The 17268-nt window shown below is 55.9% G+C and overlaps 1 protein-coding gene across 1 annotated transcript in view; it reads left to right on the top strand.

Moving 5' to 3' along the window:
* Positions 1-1394: 1394 nt before the first annotated feature.
* The window catches only part of RUNX3 (RUNX family transcription factor 3), a 34719-nt gene continuing 18845 nt past the window's right edge, over positions 1395-17268 (top strand). Inside the window, exons 1-3 of the mRNA XM_071453173.1 lie at positions 1395-1895; positions 2750-2906; positions 7151-7255. Of these exons, the coding sequence (XP_071309274.1) occupies positions 1635-1895; positions 2750-2906; positions 7151-7255 (523 nt within the window). The 5' untranslated portion in view covers positions 1395-1634. The remainder of the gene's footprint in view (positions 1896-2749; positions 2907-7150; positions 7256-17268) is intronic.

The following is a 17268-nucleotide window of genomic DNA, read 5'->3' on the forward strand; positions in this document are numbered from 1 at the left end:
CCCCCGGCAAACCCCGGCCCCGCCCGCAGCCCTGCCCCGCCCCGGGGGTTGTGCGGGTTCCCCCCGCTGGCGAACGGGGGGCGAAAAGTAGAACTGAACCGGCGGCCGCTTTCACCTAAAAAGGGCAGAATTTGAGCGCCGGTACCGGCGGGGGCCGGCCCGAGCCGCGGGGCTGGCGGGCTCGACGGTCCCGGGGCGGATCCCGGTGGTTGCCACGGTGCAACGGGAGCTCCTCGGTTAAAAATAATGTGCATTTATTGTTTTTGCTTATTTCTGGAGGAGCACCGGGGATTCTGGGGCTTGCAGAGCCCGGCCCGGGCTCGCCCCTCGAGGCACGGCGGCTCGCGGAGGAAAATGGTTCAGTACAGAGTGAAAGGAGGATTTTCTGGTGTTGGGCTTTATTTTGACTTGTTTTAAGGAAATTTGCGTTCCACATCGGGCAGCGCGGAGCCGGGAACGCCGCCGCCCGGCCGGCTCCTCTCGGATGGACAGTGCCGGTCTGCAAACACCGTAGGACCGACCGGGCACCGGGAAACACCCGGGGGCAGCAACCTTCTCCTCCTCTCCCCCGGTTCTGCCCCGGTTCTGCCCCCGCCCGCCCCGCGGTTCGGGGCACCCGCGGGGCTCGGGGAGCCGCCGCCTTCGTTGTGTTTGTTGCCGCAGAACCGGTGGCTTCGCCACGAATTTTCTCGCCAACGGATTCCGGCCGGAGCCGCCGGCGCTGCCCGCAGCCGCAGTCCCGGGGGAGCTGCCGGGGACGCGGGGGCTGCGGGCGCCCCGAGACCGCCGGCGATGGGGCGGGTCACGATTTTGGGGAGGGCGGGAGGAGGAGGAGGTTTGGGAGTCGGGGTTTTCAGCGCAAGCCGAGAGGCGAATCCCCCGCCAGGTTCGCGAGTGCCGGTGGTGCCGGTGGTCCCCGCCGCCACCGCCCCGCCACGGTCCCACCACCGCGGGGAGGGCGCGGGCGGCGGCGGCCGCGGGAGCTCGGGGCGGCGGGGCCGCGCTGTGTCCGCAGCCGCGGCTCCGGCCCCAAACCGGCCCCACCGCACCCCAAAACCTCCCCGGCGGCGGCGGCGGCCAGAAACCACCGGAGCCCCGACGTGCGCCCGCCGGGGCGTGTCCCGCCGAGACCGCGCCCCTTTGGCAATAACCACACCCGCTCATTGACTAACCACGCCTCTTTGAACATAACCACGCCCCCCGCCCCGCGGGAGCGCACCGATAGGCGGGGCCAGAGCCCGCCGCGGGGCTCCCATTGGCGGAGCGGCCCGTCCGTCACGGCCGCCCCGCCCCGCCGGGGCCGGCAGTAAATACGGTACCGGGCGGCGCGGCGGGGCCGGCAGCGGGGCTCGGGCTCGGCACGGGGAGCCGGCACAGGGAGCCGGCAGCGGGGCTCGCACCGGGAGCGGCACCGGCACTCGGCACGGAGCGCAGCGCAGCCACCGGCGGCGAGCCCCGGAGCCGCGCGGGCCCCGATCCCCCGCGCCGCCGTTCCCCCAGCGCCGCCCCGCCGAGGACGGCGCTCCGCCGGCACGGAGCGAGGCAGCGCGGGGCTCGGCCGCCGCCGCCGCCGCCCACCGAGCCCCGCCGGGTGCCCGCCCGTCCCGCCCGGCTCCCCGCCGCCCGCCGTTGTGATGCGTATTCCCGTAGACCCGAGCACCAGCAGGCGCTTCACTCCCCCGTCCACGGCCTTCCCCTGCGGTAAGATGGGCGAGAACAGCGGGGCGCTGGGGGCCCCCGCGCCGGGCGCCCGCGCTCGGCCCGAGGTGCGCTCCGTCGTGGATGTCCTGGCCGACCACGCCGGCGAGCTGGTGCGCACCGACAGCCCCAACTTCTTGTGCTCCGTGCTGCCGTCGCACTGGAGGTGCAACAAGACGCTGCCCGTCGCCTTCAAGGTGAGTCCCGAGCCCCGACGGGACCGAGCTGCGACCCGCTCGCCCTTTCCCCTTTAAATCGCTCCTGACATCACCGCCGAGGGAGCCCGGGTTATTATTTTTAATCAAATAGCCCAGTTTATTATTTTAATCAAGTCTCCGCATTGCCCCGCGGTCACGGCATCTTAGATATTCCGTACAGTTAGGAGCTTTCAGGCAACTTTGAAGTTTAATGAGATGGAGGTTAATTACCTTCCTGGGAGAGGGAGAGCGAGGCAGGGAAGGGAGATCTAATCTGCGAAAAGTCGAGCGAAGAGCTGAACCCCGGTGCCTGCTGCGCTGCCCGGGCTCCCCGGGGCACCCCCGGCCTGGGCATCCCCGTTAGCCCCGGGCCGGCCGGGGGAAGCCGAAACCGAGCCGGGAGCAGCGCGGGGAGCGGGGCAGGGCGGCCGCGCGGTCCCGGCAGCCCGCAGGGGTGAGGGCGGCTTCAAACCGGGTACCCCGGCCCCGGGCGCTGCTCCCCGGGAGGGGCTGGGGCCCTTCCCCGGTGCCGCCGCTTCCCGCGGCCGCCCCGCGCTCGGCGCCGCTTGATTTTGGTCCCGAATCCGATAAAATAAACGCACAGACTCCTCCGACGGGGCCGAGGGTGGCCCGACCCCCTTCACCCCCTCCCCGCGGACCCCCCGTCTGCTTTTAACCCTTTTCGAGCTCATTTTCCCCTTCCCCCTCCGATTTTCTCAGCCTCCCTCGGGGGCTCGGGCTGCTTTTGGTTTTGCTTTGGGGTTTTTTTTTGCGCGGGTTTAGGGGGGGACCGTGGCGCAGGTTGGCTCCGGTGGAGGTCGATCGGAGCCTGAAATGCTCTGGCCCTGCCCTAGGTCGTAGCGCTCGGAGATGTCCCCGATGGGACCGTGGTCACGGTGATGGCGGGGAACGACGAGAATTACTCGGCGGAGCTGCGCAACGCCTCTGCCGTGATGAAAAACCAAGTAGCGAGATTTAACGACCTCAGATTTGTTGGGAGAAGCGGCAGGGGTAGGTACCGGCCAGGAAATGGTTGGCCTTTTTATTTGTTGTTTTTTAAGGGGGGGAAAAAAAAAAAGAAAAAGGAAAGAAGAATGTTTCTCTCTTTTCTTATTATTTTATTACTATGTTTTGTATTTTTTATTTTATTTTTAAATTTTATTTTGTTAGTTCATTTTTAAATTATTATTATTATTATTATTATTATTATTATTATTATTATTATTATTATTTTATTCTATATTATATTTTATTCCAACCGTGGCTTCGTTGCCGGGAGAAGCCCCCCGGCCCCAGAGAGGTTCCCGAGGATGAAAGGGATGCAGGAAGGATGCGGGAGCAGCCCCGGCCCCGCCGGCAGCTCTGCCTCGCTCCTCTCAGGGCTTCTTCTCTGTCCAGGTGTCGGGAATGGGCGCTGCAGATGAAAAACGATTTAAATTACAGACATAAATATATCTAAATATCTATAAATCTATCTAAACACAAATAAGGCGGCCCCGTCCCGAACCTTCCCCAATTTCCCCCATCACGCAGGAGGCAGAGGCGGGTGAGCAAACCCCACCTGGCAGCTCGGCTTTAAATAGCGAAAATCGAGAGTTTAAAGTGAAATAACAGCGCAGAGCTCGGCCTGCGGGGCTGGCACGGGAGGGAGCTGCGGCTGCTCGGGGGGGATTTTGCTCCATTTCCCCCCGCCCGTGGCAGGGAAAAGCAGGAGGGCAAAATTTGGCTTTTCCAAACAAATCCGCCCGTGCCACCCAAGCAGAGCGAAATGAATCCCCTGGAAATGCTGAGCACGGAGCCCTGCCCGCCCTCCCGGTACCTGCGTTTCCGAGGGTATAAACAGAATTTCAGCATTCCATCACCAATGGGCGCTGCACATCGAAGCCCTCAGTCCTGCGTTTGAGCCCGAATCAGAACTCGATATTTTAATGGCCATATGGCAGCGCTTTCTCAAAGGCTCCAAATGTATACACACAGTGTCAGATATATTTTGACTTCTCCGCATTAATTAAAAGCAGTGATGTTAGGAATTATTTGCATGTAATAACTGTTTACTTGTTCCTCTTTATGAAACTTGAATAGTTTACATTCTTTCATACATTTCCTTTTTCCTGTTGGCTCCTTCTCCATGTTGCAGTTTCTTTAAAACTCTCCACTTAACTGGTTGCAGGTTGATGGATGGAAAATGTTTTTCTTTTATGAATTAAGCTTTCATTTCTGTAATCAATTATTCTCTTAGGCTCTTTTCTTTCTGGTTGGGCTTTTTTCCTTTTTTTTTTTTTTTTCTTCATCCTCGCACAAATTTCCAAACTGAACGCAACCCAATCTCAGCGTGACTCTTGAATTCATTATTAACTTGCTTCCTCCGCACTCTCAAGCTCGGAATTAGCAGGAGTTGGGTCTCATGAAGCCCTCGGTGAATAAACTCCTTCCCCGGGCAGAGCGGTGGCGGCACCTCCGCTGCCTCTAACGGGCGGGACTCGGGCGTTAATTATTTTAATTTTTTTTTTTTTTTACATATTCGTGTGGGGTGAGGCTTTGTCATATTCGGAGAGGAACAGCCCCGCCGGGGCTCCCTGAGGGCGGCTCCGTGGGGTTTTCTCGCCGTGTCGAGGGTGGATTTCAGTCCCCGTGTCTGGCGCTGCTTTGCCGGCACGGGGCTCTTTTCTTTCAGAGCAATTTGCTGTGAAAAATCGCCCCTATTGAATTTTTATTCCGGGTGTCGCACTCGCTCTGCCTCGTTTGGCTCCATCCCAGACAAGCCCGGTGCTGCTTTCATTTATCCTGGCAGAAATTTGGAGTCGCTGTGGAATATTTCGCTGCGTGTGTACAAATGTTTGTGTAAATCCGAAGCGAGGACGTGTGGATCCGTAAACACGGATCCCGCTCCAGCCCTGCCGTGTGCCCGAGCTGCAGGAGCCTGCAGAAGCCAGGCTCCCCTTGGGAAAACACCAACTTGAACCGGGCCCATTTGGGTATTTTTAGTAAAAAAGTGTCAGGGATTATTCCCCGGCGCTGTGGGCTGGGAAGAGCCGCTCCTAAATCCCCCTCAAAAATAAATTCAGATCTCCAAGTGCAAAACAAAGACGGGGGGAAAAAAAAATCAGACTTTTTTTTACTCAGGTTGAGCTGTACAAAATGAAAATTATCTCCGCTGCATCCCCGCCTGTTCTCCCAGCTGGAATCTCCCCCCGGAGCATCCCCTGGAGCCGCCGGGGCTCCCAAAGCCGCGATCCAGCCCCGGGTCCGCTCTGCCGGGGCACGGCGGGGATGAGAAACCCCAGCCCGGCTTCCTGAGAAGGCGGGAAATGACTAAAAGTGATGCTGGGGCAGAATCATCATTTTCGGTTCAGGGCAGGTTTCTGAGAGAGGCAGAACCGGCCCGGGTTTGTGTCTGCAGCGAGGGACTCCGGGGCAGGGAGGTTGTTTCACGTGGAGAATAAAAAATTCAAGATTATAATAATAATAATAATAACAAATCAATCACTATTAATGCGGTATAAACAGGAGCACGGAGGTGTCGGGCTCAGCTCTGGGGCTCTGTGCCTCACAGCCGGGTTTTGCCACATGCTGCCTGCATTTATTTAGGGAATTTGAAGGGCTTCAAATTCCCTGAATATTTGCTCCTTCAAATTCCCTAAATTATTGCTCCTCATCCTCCTCGCCCCGTGCTCTGGCTCTGCCAAGGTTTTCCCCCCAACCCCTCGGTGCTGGTTGTTTTTGCCGTGATCCCCTGGGATCCTGGCTCATCCCCGTCGCTGCAGGTTGGCAGCAGGGGCTGCATCCTCGGGGATTCAGAATGCAATAATTCTGCTTCTTTTGCCCTCCCAAACGCTCCTCTCTGTGCAGAAAATGAGCTGAAGTTTTGTGCGCTGCTCATTCCTGGTTTGAAAGCCGGGGTAGAGGCGGGGATTGGTGCTCGCTGCCGGCTGTAGAACCCGCATTCCCTCCTTGCCGTGCTCCCTGGAGGAGCTCTCCCACCTGGGATAATTCCACGATGCTCTCTGGGAGAGAGAATTTAATTTTTTTCCGGTTTATTATTCATTTTTTCCCTCCTAGCTGGATAAATCCTGCTTAGTTTTGCTGTGGATATTCTCAGGTCCGACCCCGTAGAGAGACGATGGTCGGGATCTGAAAACCCCTGACTGCTTCAGGGGGAAAGGGAAAGGAGGTGGTTCCTTACCGCTTTTATCTGTGCAATAGAGGCTGGAGGAGCAGAAACCCGTCCCAGCGAGGTTTGTACCTGACACCCTGCCGGGTTCACACCTCTGGTACCTCGGCAGTCCCGCAGCGATTGCTGCTGGGGCTCGGTCCGAGTGGTTTCTGCAGCCTCCTTCCTCCAGCCGAGGGTTTCCTGAATTTGGGGAGCCTGGGGCAGAGCTGAGGCCCTTCCTGGGGGGTTTCTGTTCTCCCACAGCCTCCTCTGGGCCAGACACTGAGCCCAGCACAGGGCGAGGGGTTGGGGTCAGGGTGGTGACACCTTCTGTGATGGTAAAGGCAATTTCAGGCTGTAGGTAGAAACTTGTTCTGCTGGGGCAAGGGGGGCTCTCCTTGCAAAGTTTGGCTCCCAAGAGATTTTCAATGCTTCATCCCTTTTTTTTTTTTTTTTTTTTTTTTATGTTTGCAAAAAGGTGGCAGGTTGGTGCTTCAAAAGCACCTCTGCAACCCTTCCCGAGGGTACCCAAGCCCTTTCCCGGGTTCCTGCTCTCTGGGCAGGGCTGCGAGAGGGGACAGTCCCTGCAGAGTTCTCTGTCTGCTGGCCGGAGCTGGCCGGGTTCAGTTCCCATTTTGCAGTTCTCGGTTTTTGGCCCTCCCGCGGGTTCCCTCGTGGCCGAGGCCGAGCACGGCTCCCTCCGAGTGGGAACAAGCACAGGGACCGGGCCCTGGATCCCTGCGGGTGATCCCAGCTCCATCCCAAGGGCGCGTCCCGGAGGGGATCCCGCACCCAGCGCCGACCCAGGGCTGGGTCACCGCGGAAAAGGGAAAGCGTCCGAGAGGGAAAAGCCCCGGGGGCTGCCCTGGATGGAGGGGCCGATACGGGCCCAGGGCAGGGGACGAGTGACTTCTCCGTGCGGCTCCAGGGCTGCGTCTGCCGCAGCCCCCGCCGGGCGCTGTGTCGGGGCAATCACGGCTCGTTAAATGCAATTATGTGTGCGGGATTCCTGTCCCAGCCTCTCTCTCCCGCAGCAGCTGAACCCATGTGCGATCCTCACTTCTGTTTATTTTTGTTTTCCCTCCCTCCCCACCCTCCTTAGGGAAAAGCTTCACCCTGACCATCACCGTGTTCACCAACCCCACCCAAGTGGCCACCTACCACCGAGCCATCAAAGTGACCGTGGACGGACCCCGGGAGCCCCGCAGTAAGTGAGGGGCTGGTTTGGGGTCTGGCAGCGCTGATAGCTGTGGGGAGGGGGTGCAGGGCCCGGGCTCTCCGTGCCTGAGGGACGCAGGGTGCGGAGCTGGCGCACGGAGCTCGGGGACGGCGTTGGGGTGGCACCGTTGGCTGCTCAGGTGTTCCCGTGTGTCCCTCCCTGCCGGCCTCCTGCTCCACATCCCATCACGGAGGGATGGTTTGTAGCTCCCTAACCCACCTTGGAGGGATAATTTCACAGCTCCAGGTTGGGATGTTGGGAAAACTCTTTGGGCTTCGCTGGCAAAAGCGCGAAGGGCCCAGCCTGGCTCTGCACAGGGGGACTGGGGCGGTTATGAAACCAGAGATCTGTGCTCGGCCTCGGCGGCTGATTGCTGGCTGATTAAAGCAGAAACGGCGCAGGTTCCCTGGGTGCCGAGGCGGTGTCTGCCCTGGCACAGAGCTCCTTCCCCTCGGCTTCGCGGTGGTTTCGCTTTCGGGCTGTCAAAGGCTGGGGCTGGCAGCGCCCGCGGCCGGGGGCTGAGCCTGGAGAAACCAGAGAGACTCTGCGACCGCAGAAGCGTCTCTGTTGTGCTGGGGAGGCTCTCCCGGGGGCAGATGGTGCCTCGTGGTTCGGGGAGGCTCCGGGAGCTGCCCTGCCCGGGCTGCCTTTCGGCGTCGGGCTGCTCGGAGCTGCCCTCGGCCTTCCAGCAGCCCAGGGACCCTCTCAGGAGCCGCTGCCCGCAGAGTTTCCTCTGCCACGAGGATGATTTGCCCTGTGGGACCCCCTCTGTGTGCTGGGATCCCGTCCCTGGGGGCTCCATCCCCGGCTTTGCCTTCCTGCCCGCTCAGCACCACCCCGGGACTATAAAGCCGAGTTTGTTCCCTTTGCGTGTCAGGCTGAGGTGCCCGCAGTGGGGGAAGCAAGTTTGATCCTTCAGAAACGCCTCCAAAAACATTTGCTGTTGATGCTGTCGCTGGGCCATCGGTGCCCCTTGATGTCAGGCCAGGTGGAGGCCGTTACCTCGGCCAGGGCGTTTTATTTACATCGGGCTTTGGAGGATTTTCCCCCTTTCTTGATTTTCTTTTGGAGCCTGTCGAGGATGGATTTAGAAGCTGGAATGCAGGAAATCCAACGCTGCTGTTGTGGGTTTGTTTTTTTTTTTAAGCCAGAAACATCAGGCAGGTCCCTGGTGTGGGACACCTGTGGGTTGTGGTGGGTGCAGGGGCTCAGCCCCAGGGCTGGGCAGGGAATTTCACAACTCTGCCAGGAGTGTCAGGAATAGAAACCAGCCCTCCTGACTGCTGGCTCAGCCCCTTATCAGCTGCATCAGATCGCCTTTCTAATAATAATAATCATCATCATCATCATCCTCACCATCAGGAATACATAAATAATAATACAAGGTGAGATAGTTGCTACTCTTGGAGCTCGGTTTGGCCTCCCTGACAGCCAAACCCAGGTGAATCACACCTGTTCCTCCTGAATTTCAGCATTTCACCCCAGAGCTCCCCGTCCCTCATTTCAGTTTTCTGATACGGAGGCCGTGGCAATCAGGGGATGGAGCAGCTTGTCCTGGCTCTGGTGAGGGGTGCCCTCCCTGCTGCAAGGACAGCGTTTTCTTGGTTTTTCTTTTTATTTTTGTGGTGATTTCTGGGCCTCAAATTGTGCTGGAAGTGTTGGCTCCTCGAGGAGACCTGTGTGGGGTTTATTTGCTGCTTGTGCCCTTGCCTGGTGTGGGCCCCAGAGGTTGATTTCTCCCCCATCCCTGCACCCCCAACCCATAAATTGCTGATAGAAAAGGTTTAGACCCAAATTGTGGCTATTTTGGAATTTTTTTTCAGGGAATCATAGATTTATTGGTCATGCTTTGGCTCCCAGTTTGACCCTGGTGCTTGAACTCATGGTTCACAAATTTCCAATGGGAAAAAAACCCACATTTTTAAAAGAATTCCTTTCTTGCCACACTTTTGAATGAAGACAACAATTGCTAAAAAATAATGAAAAAACACCTTTCTCCCCTTCCTGCTCTGCAGAAACCCTGGGTGTGGAAACAGCAGCTGTGAAATGATCCTGGAAAGCCGAGGTGCTTTTCCTGGTTCACCTGCCACTGGGTGGCTCCCGGGCACAGCACCCTGGCAGTGCCAGCTTTGGCATTTGGGGCTGGCACAGCCCTGGTGATCCCCACCTTGGGCCAAACACTGAGGCTCTGCCTTGTTTGGCTGAGGGAGGTGAGAGCTGCCAGCAGGAATTGCAATTTTTATTTATGTTTATACATACTATATACACTTTTTAACATATATATGTTAATGTGTGTGTGTGTATATGTGTGTGGACATAAAAATAGATGGAATTTTTTCCCCTTCTTGGCTTCAAAAGATGGGCCACGGTGTGTGCTGGCTCCTGGTGTGGGGATCAGCTCTGGCCAGGGCTGGAGGCTGATGTGGGGCTGGTGGAGAGGACAAAACCCATCCTTAATGTGGGAAGAATTGGCCATTTGTCTTGGTACCCTGGGAAAGGCCCGGGCAGCGCCTTCTCAGCTGCAGCAGGATCCCTCCAGCCAACATCCCTGTGGGCTCTGGGGCCAGGGCTGCGGCTGGGCCCCACCTCTGGGCATCCCATTCATCTTCCACCCCTGGCCATGGCTTTATCTGAGCCCTTGGGCGAGGCTTTCAACTCAGGCTGTGCCCAGCCCCGGGCCCTGAGAGCAGGGGGGCGGCTGGGGAGCGCAGGGTGAGGGGCAGAGCCCTGCCAGGGCAGGGGGCACGAGGGATCCCCAGGGCTGGCACCGCTGGTGCCTTCCTGCAGCATCTCCTCCTCAGGCCCTGCTCCCTCTGAGCTCCTTTTCCTCCTGCTCCAGCTCTTTCTGGCTTAGATCTGGACAGAAAAAAAAAAGGACATTCTGTCAAGTTGGCACCTTAGCTCTAAACAAATAGCACAGCGGGTGCCAAGTGTTGACATACTTTGTACAAACAGGAAGTAATAAAATATTTGAACTTCCTGTGGAATTTCCTCCTTTCCCCCCTCTTTCTGCAGGCCTGTGTTCAGGCTGCAGAGCCCTCTCACATCCACAGCTGCTGCAAAATAATCCCCAGCAGGCAGAAGCTGGGTAGCTGAGGGGCTGGGAGCTGCACGGGGCTGTTCAGTCCATTCCTGGGGAAAAGGGAGCATCCCCAGGGCCCCCTCAGACCCACCTGCTGCCTGCTTCCCTTCCCCTTCCCCTCCCTTTTCCTTCCTTTCCTTCCCAAGGCTCTCACCTTCTCTGCTCTCACTTTTCCTTTCTCCCTCCCAGCTCCCTCTCACAGCTCCAGCCCCTTTCTGCCCAGAACTCTTGAGCAAAGTCTTTTTTCCCCTTTTAAATTCCTTTTTGTCCCTCTTGGACTGGCTTTTTTATTTTGCTACCATTCACTTTTTAACCTCTCTCCCCACTTTCTAAATCCCTTTTGGATTTAATCCCTTCTTTCTGGCTCCCACCCCATTGCTGCTGTCCTTGTTGGGGAGGGAAGGGGGACCAGGAGGATTTGTGGGTCCCTGTGTCCCCCTGTTCCCTGCTCAGCCCTGTGGATGTGCTGGCTGTCGGTGCCCTGTTCATTTTTGGGGTGTGCATCAGAGATTTGGTGCTTTTGGTCGTGTCCCTGCTCGGTGTGACCACAGCAAGTGACAGAAACGTGTCCCCAGGACAAGGGGGGACAGGACAAGGGGGCTCGTGGCCACAGCCCTTCACATCCCCTCTCCCACCTTGTCCCTGCAGTTTTTTCTTGCTGGGCCCATCCTGCCCAGCCCCAGGTTCCCTCTGTGGCTTTTCCCTCCCCCGGAAAGGCTCCTTGCCCCCGGCTGTGGCTGTCCCCAGGCTGTGGCTGTCCCCCTGTCCCTGTCACGTAGCCAGCGGGTGGGAAAGCTTCTCACCTCCCCCGAGCGAGGCGTTTCCAGGAACCGCCGCTGCTCTTCGGCTTTCAGACTTCTGAGAGCTCAGCTGAGAGAGGGTTTCCCTCCCACGGGAGCTCACAGCCCCGTGCTCTGAGCTGGGAAATGGGGGGTTTGGGGTGTGCTGAAATGGGGGGGTTGGGGTGTGCTGAAATTAAATGGGGAGTTTGGGGTGTGTGGACACAAAGAGTTTGGGGTGTGCAGAAATTAAATGAGGAGTTTGGGGTGTGCAGAAATTAAATGAGGAGTTTGGGGTGTGCAGAAATTAAATGGGGAGTTTGGGGTGTGCAGGAATGGGGGGTTTGGGGTGTGCAGATCTGAGGGGTTTGGGGTGTGTGGACATTAAATGAGGAGTTTGGGGTGTGCTGAAATGGGGAGTTTGGGGTGTGCAGAAATTAAATGAGGATTTTGGGGTGTGCAGACACAGGGGGTTTGGGGTGTGCAGATCTGAGGCGTTTGGGGTGTGCAGAAATTAAATGAGGAGTTTGGGGTGTGCAGGAATGGGGAGTTTGGGGTGTGCAGATATTAAATGAGGAGTTTGGGGTATGTGGACACAAAGAGTTTGCAGTGTGCAGAATTGAGCAGTTTGGGGTGTGCAGAAATTAAATGAGGATTTTGGGGTGTGCAGATATTAAATGAGGATTTTGGGGTGTGCAGACACGGGGGGTTTGGGTTGTGCAGGAAAGGGAGGTTTGGGGTGTGCAGAATTGGGGTGTGCAGGGAGTGGCACCCTCTTGTCCCTCCTGTGCAGATGTTTGTGGCATTGCTGTCCCCACGGTGCTGGTTGCCCTCACCCCATGCATTTTGAACTCGTGGCTTGAATATGAGGTAAAAAAAGCAAAAATCCTGTGAGAAAGATGGACTGAGAAGGGGAAATCTTGGTTTGGGAGCGCTGTGGGAAGGTTGGGATGGTGTTCTCTGGGATGGCAGCTCCAGGAACCTGGAGATGGTGAAATAAAATACTCCCAGTCCAGGGACACAGGGAAATTGGGATGTACTGGGTGGCAGACGAGTGTGGGTCAGCCTAAAATAGCTGAGGATGAGGAAGATGGAGTGGGGTTACGGGATGGGAGCCAAAGAGGAGCAGGGGCAAAAATGAGCCCCTGTTCCCATATTCCTATGGGTAATTTGGGGACCTCGAGGCAGAGATCCAGAGATCCTGTGCTTTCTGCACATTCATCCTCAGAGATTTGGGAAGTGCTTGGAGAATAAATTATTGGAGAGTCTTGTGCCTCTCAGAAGCTGGAGTGGAGACCCAGGACAGGGGTGGGTTGTGCCAGTATTGTCCAATTCCAGATCTTTATCTTGGCCAAAAGGCTCCCTCGTGGGGCTGCGTAAAACTTGAGCTGGAGATGTTTTCTGTAATTAAAAGCAGATTCGGTGCTGAAGTGCTCCCGTGGGGTGATAGTTTTGGGTATTATTGAGGTCTTTGTTTTATTCCCCTGCTTGTCCTTAGCTAGAAATAAATACACAGACAGTTCCCAGATTGTCTGGGAATAAGGAAAAAAAAAAAAATAAGGGAAATGGCAAAAAGAAGGAATAAATAGGAGGAAAAAAAAAAAGATAATTTCAATAAATAAATGACCTCAGCTCTTCCTGGACAGTGATTTGTCCATGTCATATTGCAGTAATATGTTCTAATTTAATACTCAGTACTTAAAACAAGCTGATTTCCCACTTGTGGAGCCCTGTCCCCCTCCCTGCTGAGGAAGAGGAGGAAATCCTGAGTGGCCTTTATGGCTTCCCTATTGCCTGAGCTCTTGCAGGGCTGAGGCCGTCGGAGGAAGCTCCGTGTGCCCCTCCTGGAGCTGTGGCATTGCTGCTGCTGGGGGCCTCCCCTGGGATATCCTCACACATCCCCTGGGTGCCCTTGCAGCGCTCTGCTCAGAGATTGGGGTGATCCCAGATATCCTCACACATCCCCTGGGCATGCTGCTCAGATTTTGGGGTGATCCCAGATATCCTCACACATCCCCTGGGCGTGCTGCTCAGATTTTGGGGTGATCCCAGCCCTGCTCCAGCCTCTGCTTTTGTGGGATGGAACCTGAGCAGCTCCTGGGTGTCTGCTTCTCCCTGCTGGAGGAGTGGGAGGGCTTTGGTTCATTCAGGAGCCCTTGGGGGAGCCTCGGGGCTCCTCAATTCCTGCAGGAGCCCTTGGGGAGGCTCAGGGCTCCTCAATTCCTGCAGGAGCCTTTGGGGAGGCTCGGGGCTCCTCAATTCCTGCAGGAGCCTCTGCAGATACCAGTGCTGGCTCCCAGGACATTTCCCTGCCTGTTTTCCCATCTCTAACATGTTTTGATCCCAGGGGAAATTCTCCCCCTCTGGGATGCCCCGTGTTGGCAGCGGGGTGGACAAAAACCCCTCAGGGACAGACCCAGCCTGGCCCTGGGTTCTGTGGTGGGGCTGTGCAAGACTCCCAGCCCCAGTGGGGATCTCAGTGGGACTTGGGGATGTCCCAGGGGACACCAGGGAGCGGAGAATTCCCTGGGCAGAGCAGAGCAGGGATGAAAGTTGCCTGAGAGTGCTCCAAGCACTGGGTCTGCATCACCAGGGCCTTTGGTGCTGCAGCTCAAGGCTGTAATCCAGCCTCAAAAGGAATTACAGAGCAGCTGGAATTATCTGGGCTCCAGTAAATGCACTCCTCTAATTATTTTATTCACCACATGCAGTAAATTCCACCTCTCCTTTCCAATCGCCTGCTGCGTAACAACTCCAAAATCTTTTCACTTGAAAACCTCCAATATTTTCTAAGTGCAGCAATACTGGGAGTCAGAACAGGGAAATTATTTTTGCTTGCGTCCTACAAAGGAATCTTTGTTGGGATTGGTTGCAACACCTCCTGCTTTTGAAAGCTTTGGGAAAACCCCAGGGCATGGTTCTCGGCTGGGGTGGAAGAGGCAAACCTGGCCCTGGGGTGGCTTTGGAAATAACTCAGAACGGAGAAATGGGCATGGATCCCGAATTTGGGAGAGACTAAACTGATCAAAAAGGTTTTCTGGTGGGATCTGGTGGTCACTGAGGGATGTTGGGGGGGTTAAGTTGCATTGAAGGCTTTTTCCAGGAGGATGTTGGTGGTGCTCGATGTCGGGTTGTGCCAGGGGCTGTTCAAAGACACAGCAAAAGAAATTCAAATACAAACAAGAAACTCAAATTCAAACACACAACAAAAGAAATTCCTGCTGGATCCAGCGGCGCGATCCAAAGGGAGCCGTGCAGGAGGATGAGTGGGCTGGGATGGGATGCAGGTGGCACCAAAAAAGGAATTTTTCTGAGCATTGCAGCAAGGCCATTGCTGAGCTTCACTCCTTTCCAAAGGAGCAGCATTTTGCCCCGTGCCTCAGTTTACCTGTCTGTAATTCCTGGGGGGAGCAGGGGATGTGCAGGAGGCTGGCAGGGAGGATTTGCAGGGTCATTGATGCAGCGTGGCCCCAGCTCCCTTGGGCAGGATTCAAAGAGTCACAGATTGGAAAGGAGAGAGGGGGAAAGAAATTGCCAGCGCTAAAAGGCAAGTTTCGTTTCAGGGAAGACAACAGCTCAAGGACCAGAACTATCAACCAAAACCACAAGATCACATCAGATGTCAGGCAGGACACATCTTGTTTCTCCCTCCCGAAAGGGTTTATCAGTGCAACCAATCACTTTAATGATGTGGCAGAGGGAGGAAGAGGATTTGACTCAGAGTGAAATGAAATGGAGTTCCTACGACCCTTCTGTTCCGCTGCCGGAGCGCAGTCACCTGTCCTGCAGGCAGAGATAAATCAGAAATCACCTCCTGCAGCGGAAGGGGCTCAGACATGAGTTTGCATTATTTTCTCTTACTCTTTCCAGTGTCTCTGCTGTAGTGGGAGCAGGGCAGGGAGGTGAGGAAGAAGAGGGACACAGCGAGCAGGGAGTGCCCCTGGTGCCTTCCCAGCCTCCAGGGATGGTGGCAGTGGGATGGGGACCTCTGTGTCGGGAGGTTCCCTTTTCCAAATCAGATGTGGGAGCAGGGAACCCCTTTCCCCATGGTCAGCTCTGCTCCCTTGGCTTTGGGGAGCAGCGTTGCAGGGAGGATGAGGATGAGGATGAGGGTGCTGTGCATCACTCTGGGGCTCCTCCTGCAGTGCAAAGCTATTATCCAGCTATTATCCAAAGTAAATATCCAGCAGGACAACACCAGCCAGGCTCTGGGGATGGAGCTTGGAGCTCAGTCCTGGGATGCAGGGGATCAGTATTCAAATGCAGGGCTCAGCTCCAGCTCTCTGAGGGGAAAAGCAGCGCTCAGCATCCTCAAACCTTGAGAAAACTCAGGTCTGTTCCCAACAGCACAGGCCAGGCTGGCAAATTGCTGCTCCCTCCCCACAGTGCAGGGACATCTCAGCTCCATCAGCTGAACCACGGCACATTCCTTGCACAGGGCTGAGCCCAGCAGCCGGTCCTCCCCATCCCGGGCACCATGTCCTTAACCAGTGTCACCCCAAGGAATTTGATGTGCTTGCCCTAATGGAACAGGTTGTGATCTGGGAGAAACCAGCTCTACTGGTAGGTCCCAGTCCAGGTTGTTAGATAGCAGCAGGAGCTCACTGGGACTGGCATCTCTCCATGGATCTATGGAATCTGAAAACCTGATCTCAGCCGGGGCTGAGGCAATACCAGCTGGATGTCCTTGAGACCTGTCTGCTTCCTCCCAGCACCCGGCTCAGAAATCTTGGAATCAGGGAGTTTTCCTGATTCCATGAGAACCAGATCACAGCCCATAAGTGAATTTTGCTTTCCTGGAACGGGGAGTGACTGCAGAGAGGCCGTCGGGGCTGGTGGTTTTTGCACCCTGTTCTGAAAGCTGCCCGATTTCCCGCAGATGTGCGCCCACCTGCTGCGCTGTGACGCCCGGGCTGCAGCTTTCATATCTGTAAATCACAACTTTTAACCCCCACCCAGTTCACTCTGCAGTCTCAGGGGCAGATTTTCAGAGTTCTTACTCTGGATGGAAAAAGGCAGGAAAGCTCTGGTGGGGATTTTCAGCAAGGCACAAGTGGCCTGAATGCTTAAACCTGATGAATTTTACCCACCACTGAGAATACCCTCAGCTTCCCCTATGTTCTGAAGGGCTTCAAATATTTTTGTAAATCCAGAAAGACTCTTGAAACCCTGGAAATAGGGATCCTGTGTCCTTCAGGCATTTGAGCTGCAGTTGTGTGGAAATTTGGGCGTGATTTTCCCTTTGATTTGGGAATGGGCCACAGCTCCTGGGTCCCTGGAGCTTTTGGAAGCACTACCGTGGATTTCTGTTTAAATTAATGCCCTGCTTTGTTTTCCTTCTAGAGGGCTCAGTTTTGGGGTCTCCCAGCACAATCCAAGGCCCCAACAGGGTTTGTCAGAGACTTGCCAGGGTGGGCACAGGGCGGGCAGGGAGAGAGGCAGAGGCGAGGTCTCAGCACTAAGCCAGGAGTGAGAGGAGATCAGGGGCTCCCAAAGCCTCCTAATCAATCCCAGCCTGCCCAGAACGAACATCTCTCCCGCTGCTGGAGCTTCAGACACTAAAAACCTACTGTAAATGCAACATATCTCTGTGCTTCCTGCCAGCTGGCCCGGAGCCAGCCTATTTCCTTCAAAAAGAGGGATATTTATTTTCATCCTTTTAGAGGCAGCCAATTCATCTCAGACCACCACCAGCTAAAAAAGCTTTATAAATTAGCAGCCTTTTTTTCTTTTCTTTTTTTTTTTTTCCTTCCTAATTCTCTCCCCCACCCCTTTAAATATTATTTTCCTTTGGTTGTTGGTGTGAAGGCTGTGCCAGGACAAGCGAGCCGGGGCGCATTGCGCCACACTCCCCTTTCTCCCCGAGCTGCAGAAAGACAGTAGCAGCAGTGTCTCACGAAAGCCAGAGGAAACCAAAGCAAAGCCCGGCCGTGACTGATTCTCCTTCCAAATGGCGTAAGCAGGCCCACTTCAAACATGTGAATAATGAGTTATCTGTGCCTGACTTTGTTCAGCAGCACAAGGGATGGTGCCTCCCAACATTTCCCTCCTGCTCCCTCCTGTGAACTCCTGGGCTCTGATTTTAGCAGCGGGGTTGGCTCTCGCTGGGGCTCGGAGGGCACCTCCGTCATCCTGCGTCA

The sequence above is a fragment of the Agelaius tricolor genome, unplaced genomic scaffold (genome assembly GCF_023055355.1).
Source record: "Agelaius tricolor isolate 1412-34295 unplaced genomic scaffold, bAgeTri1.0.p SCAF_36, whole genome shotgun sequence".
Lineage (NCBI taxonomy): Eukaryota > Metazoa > Chordata > Aves > Passeriformes > Icteridae > Agelaius > Agelaius tricolor.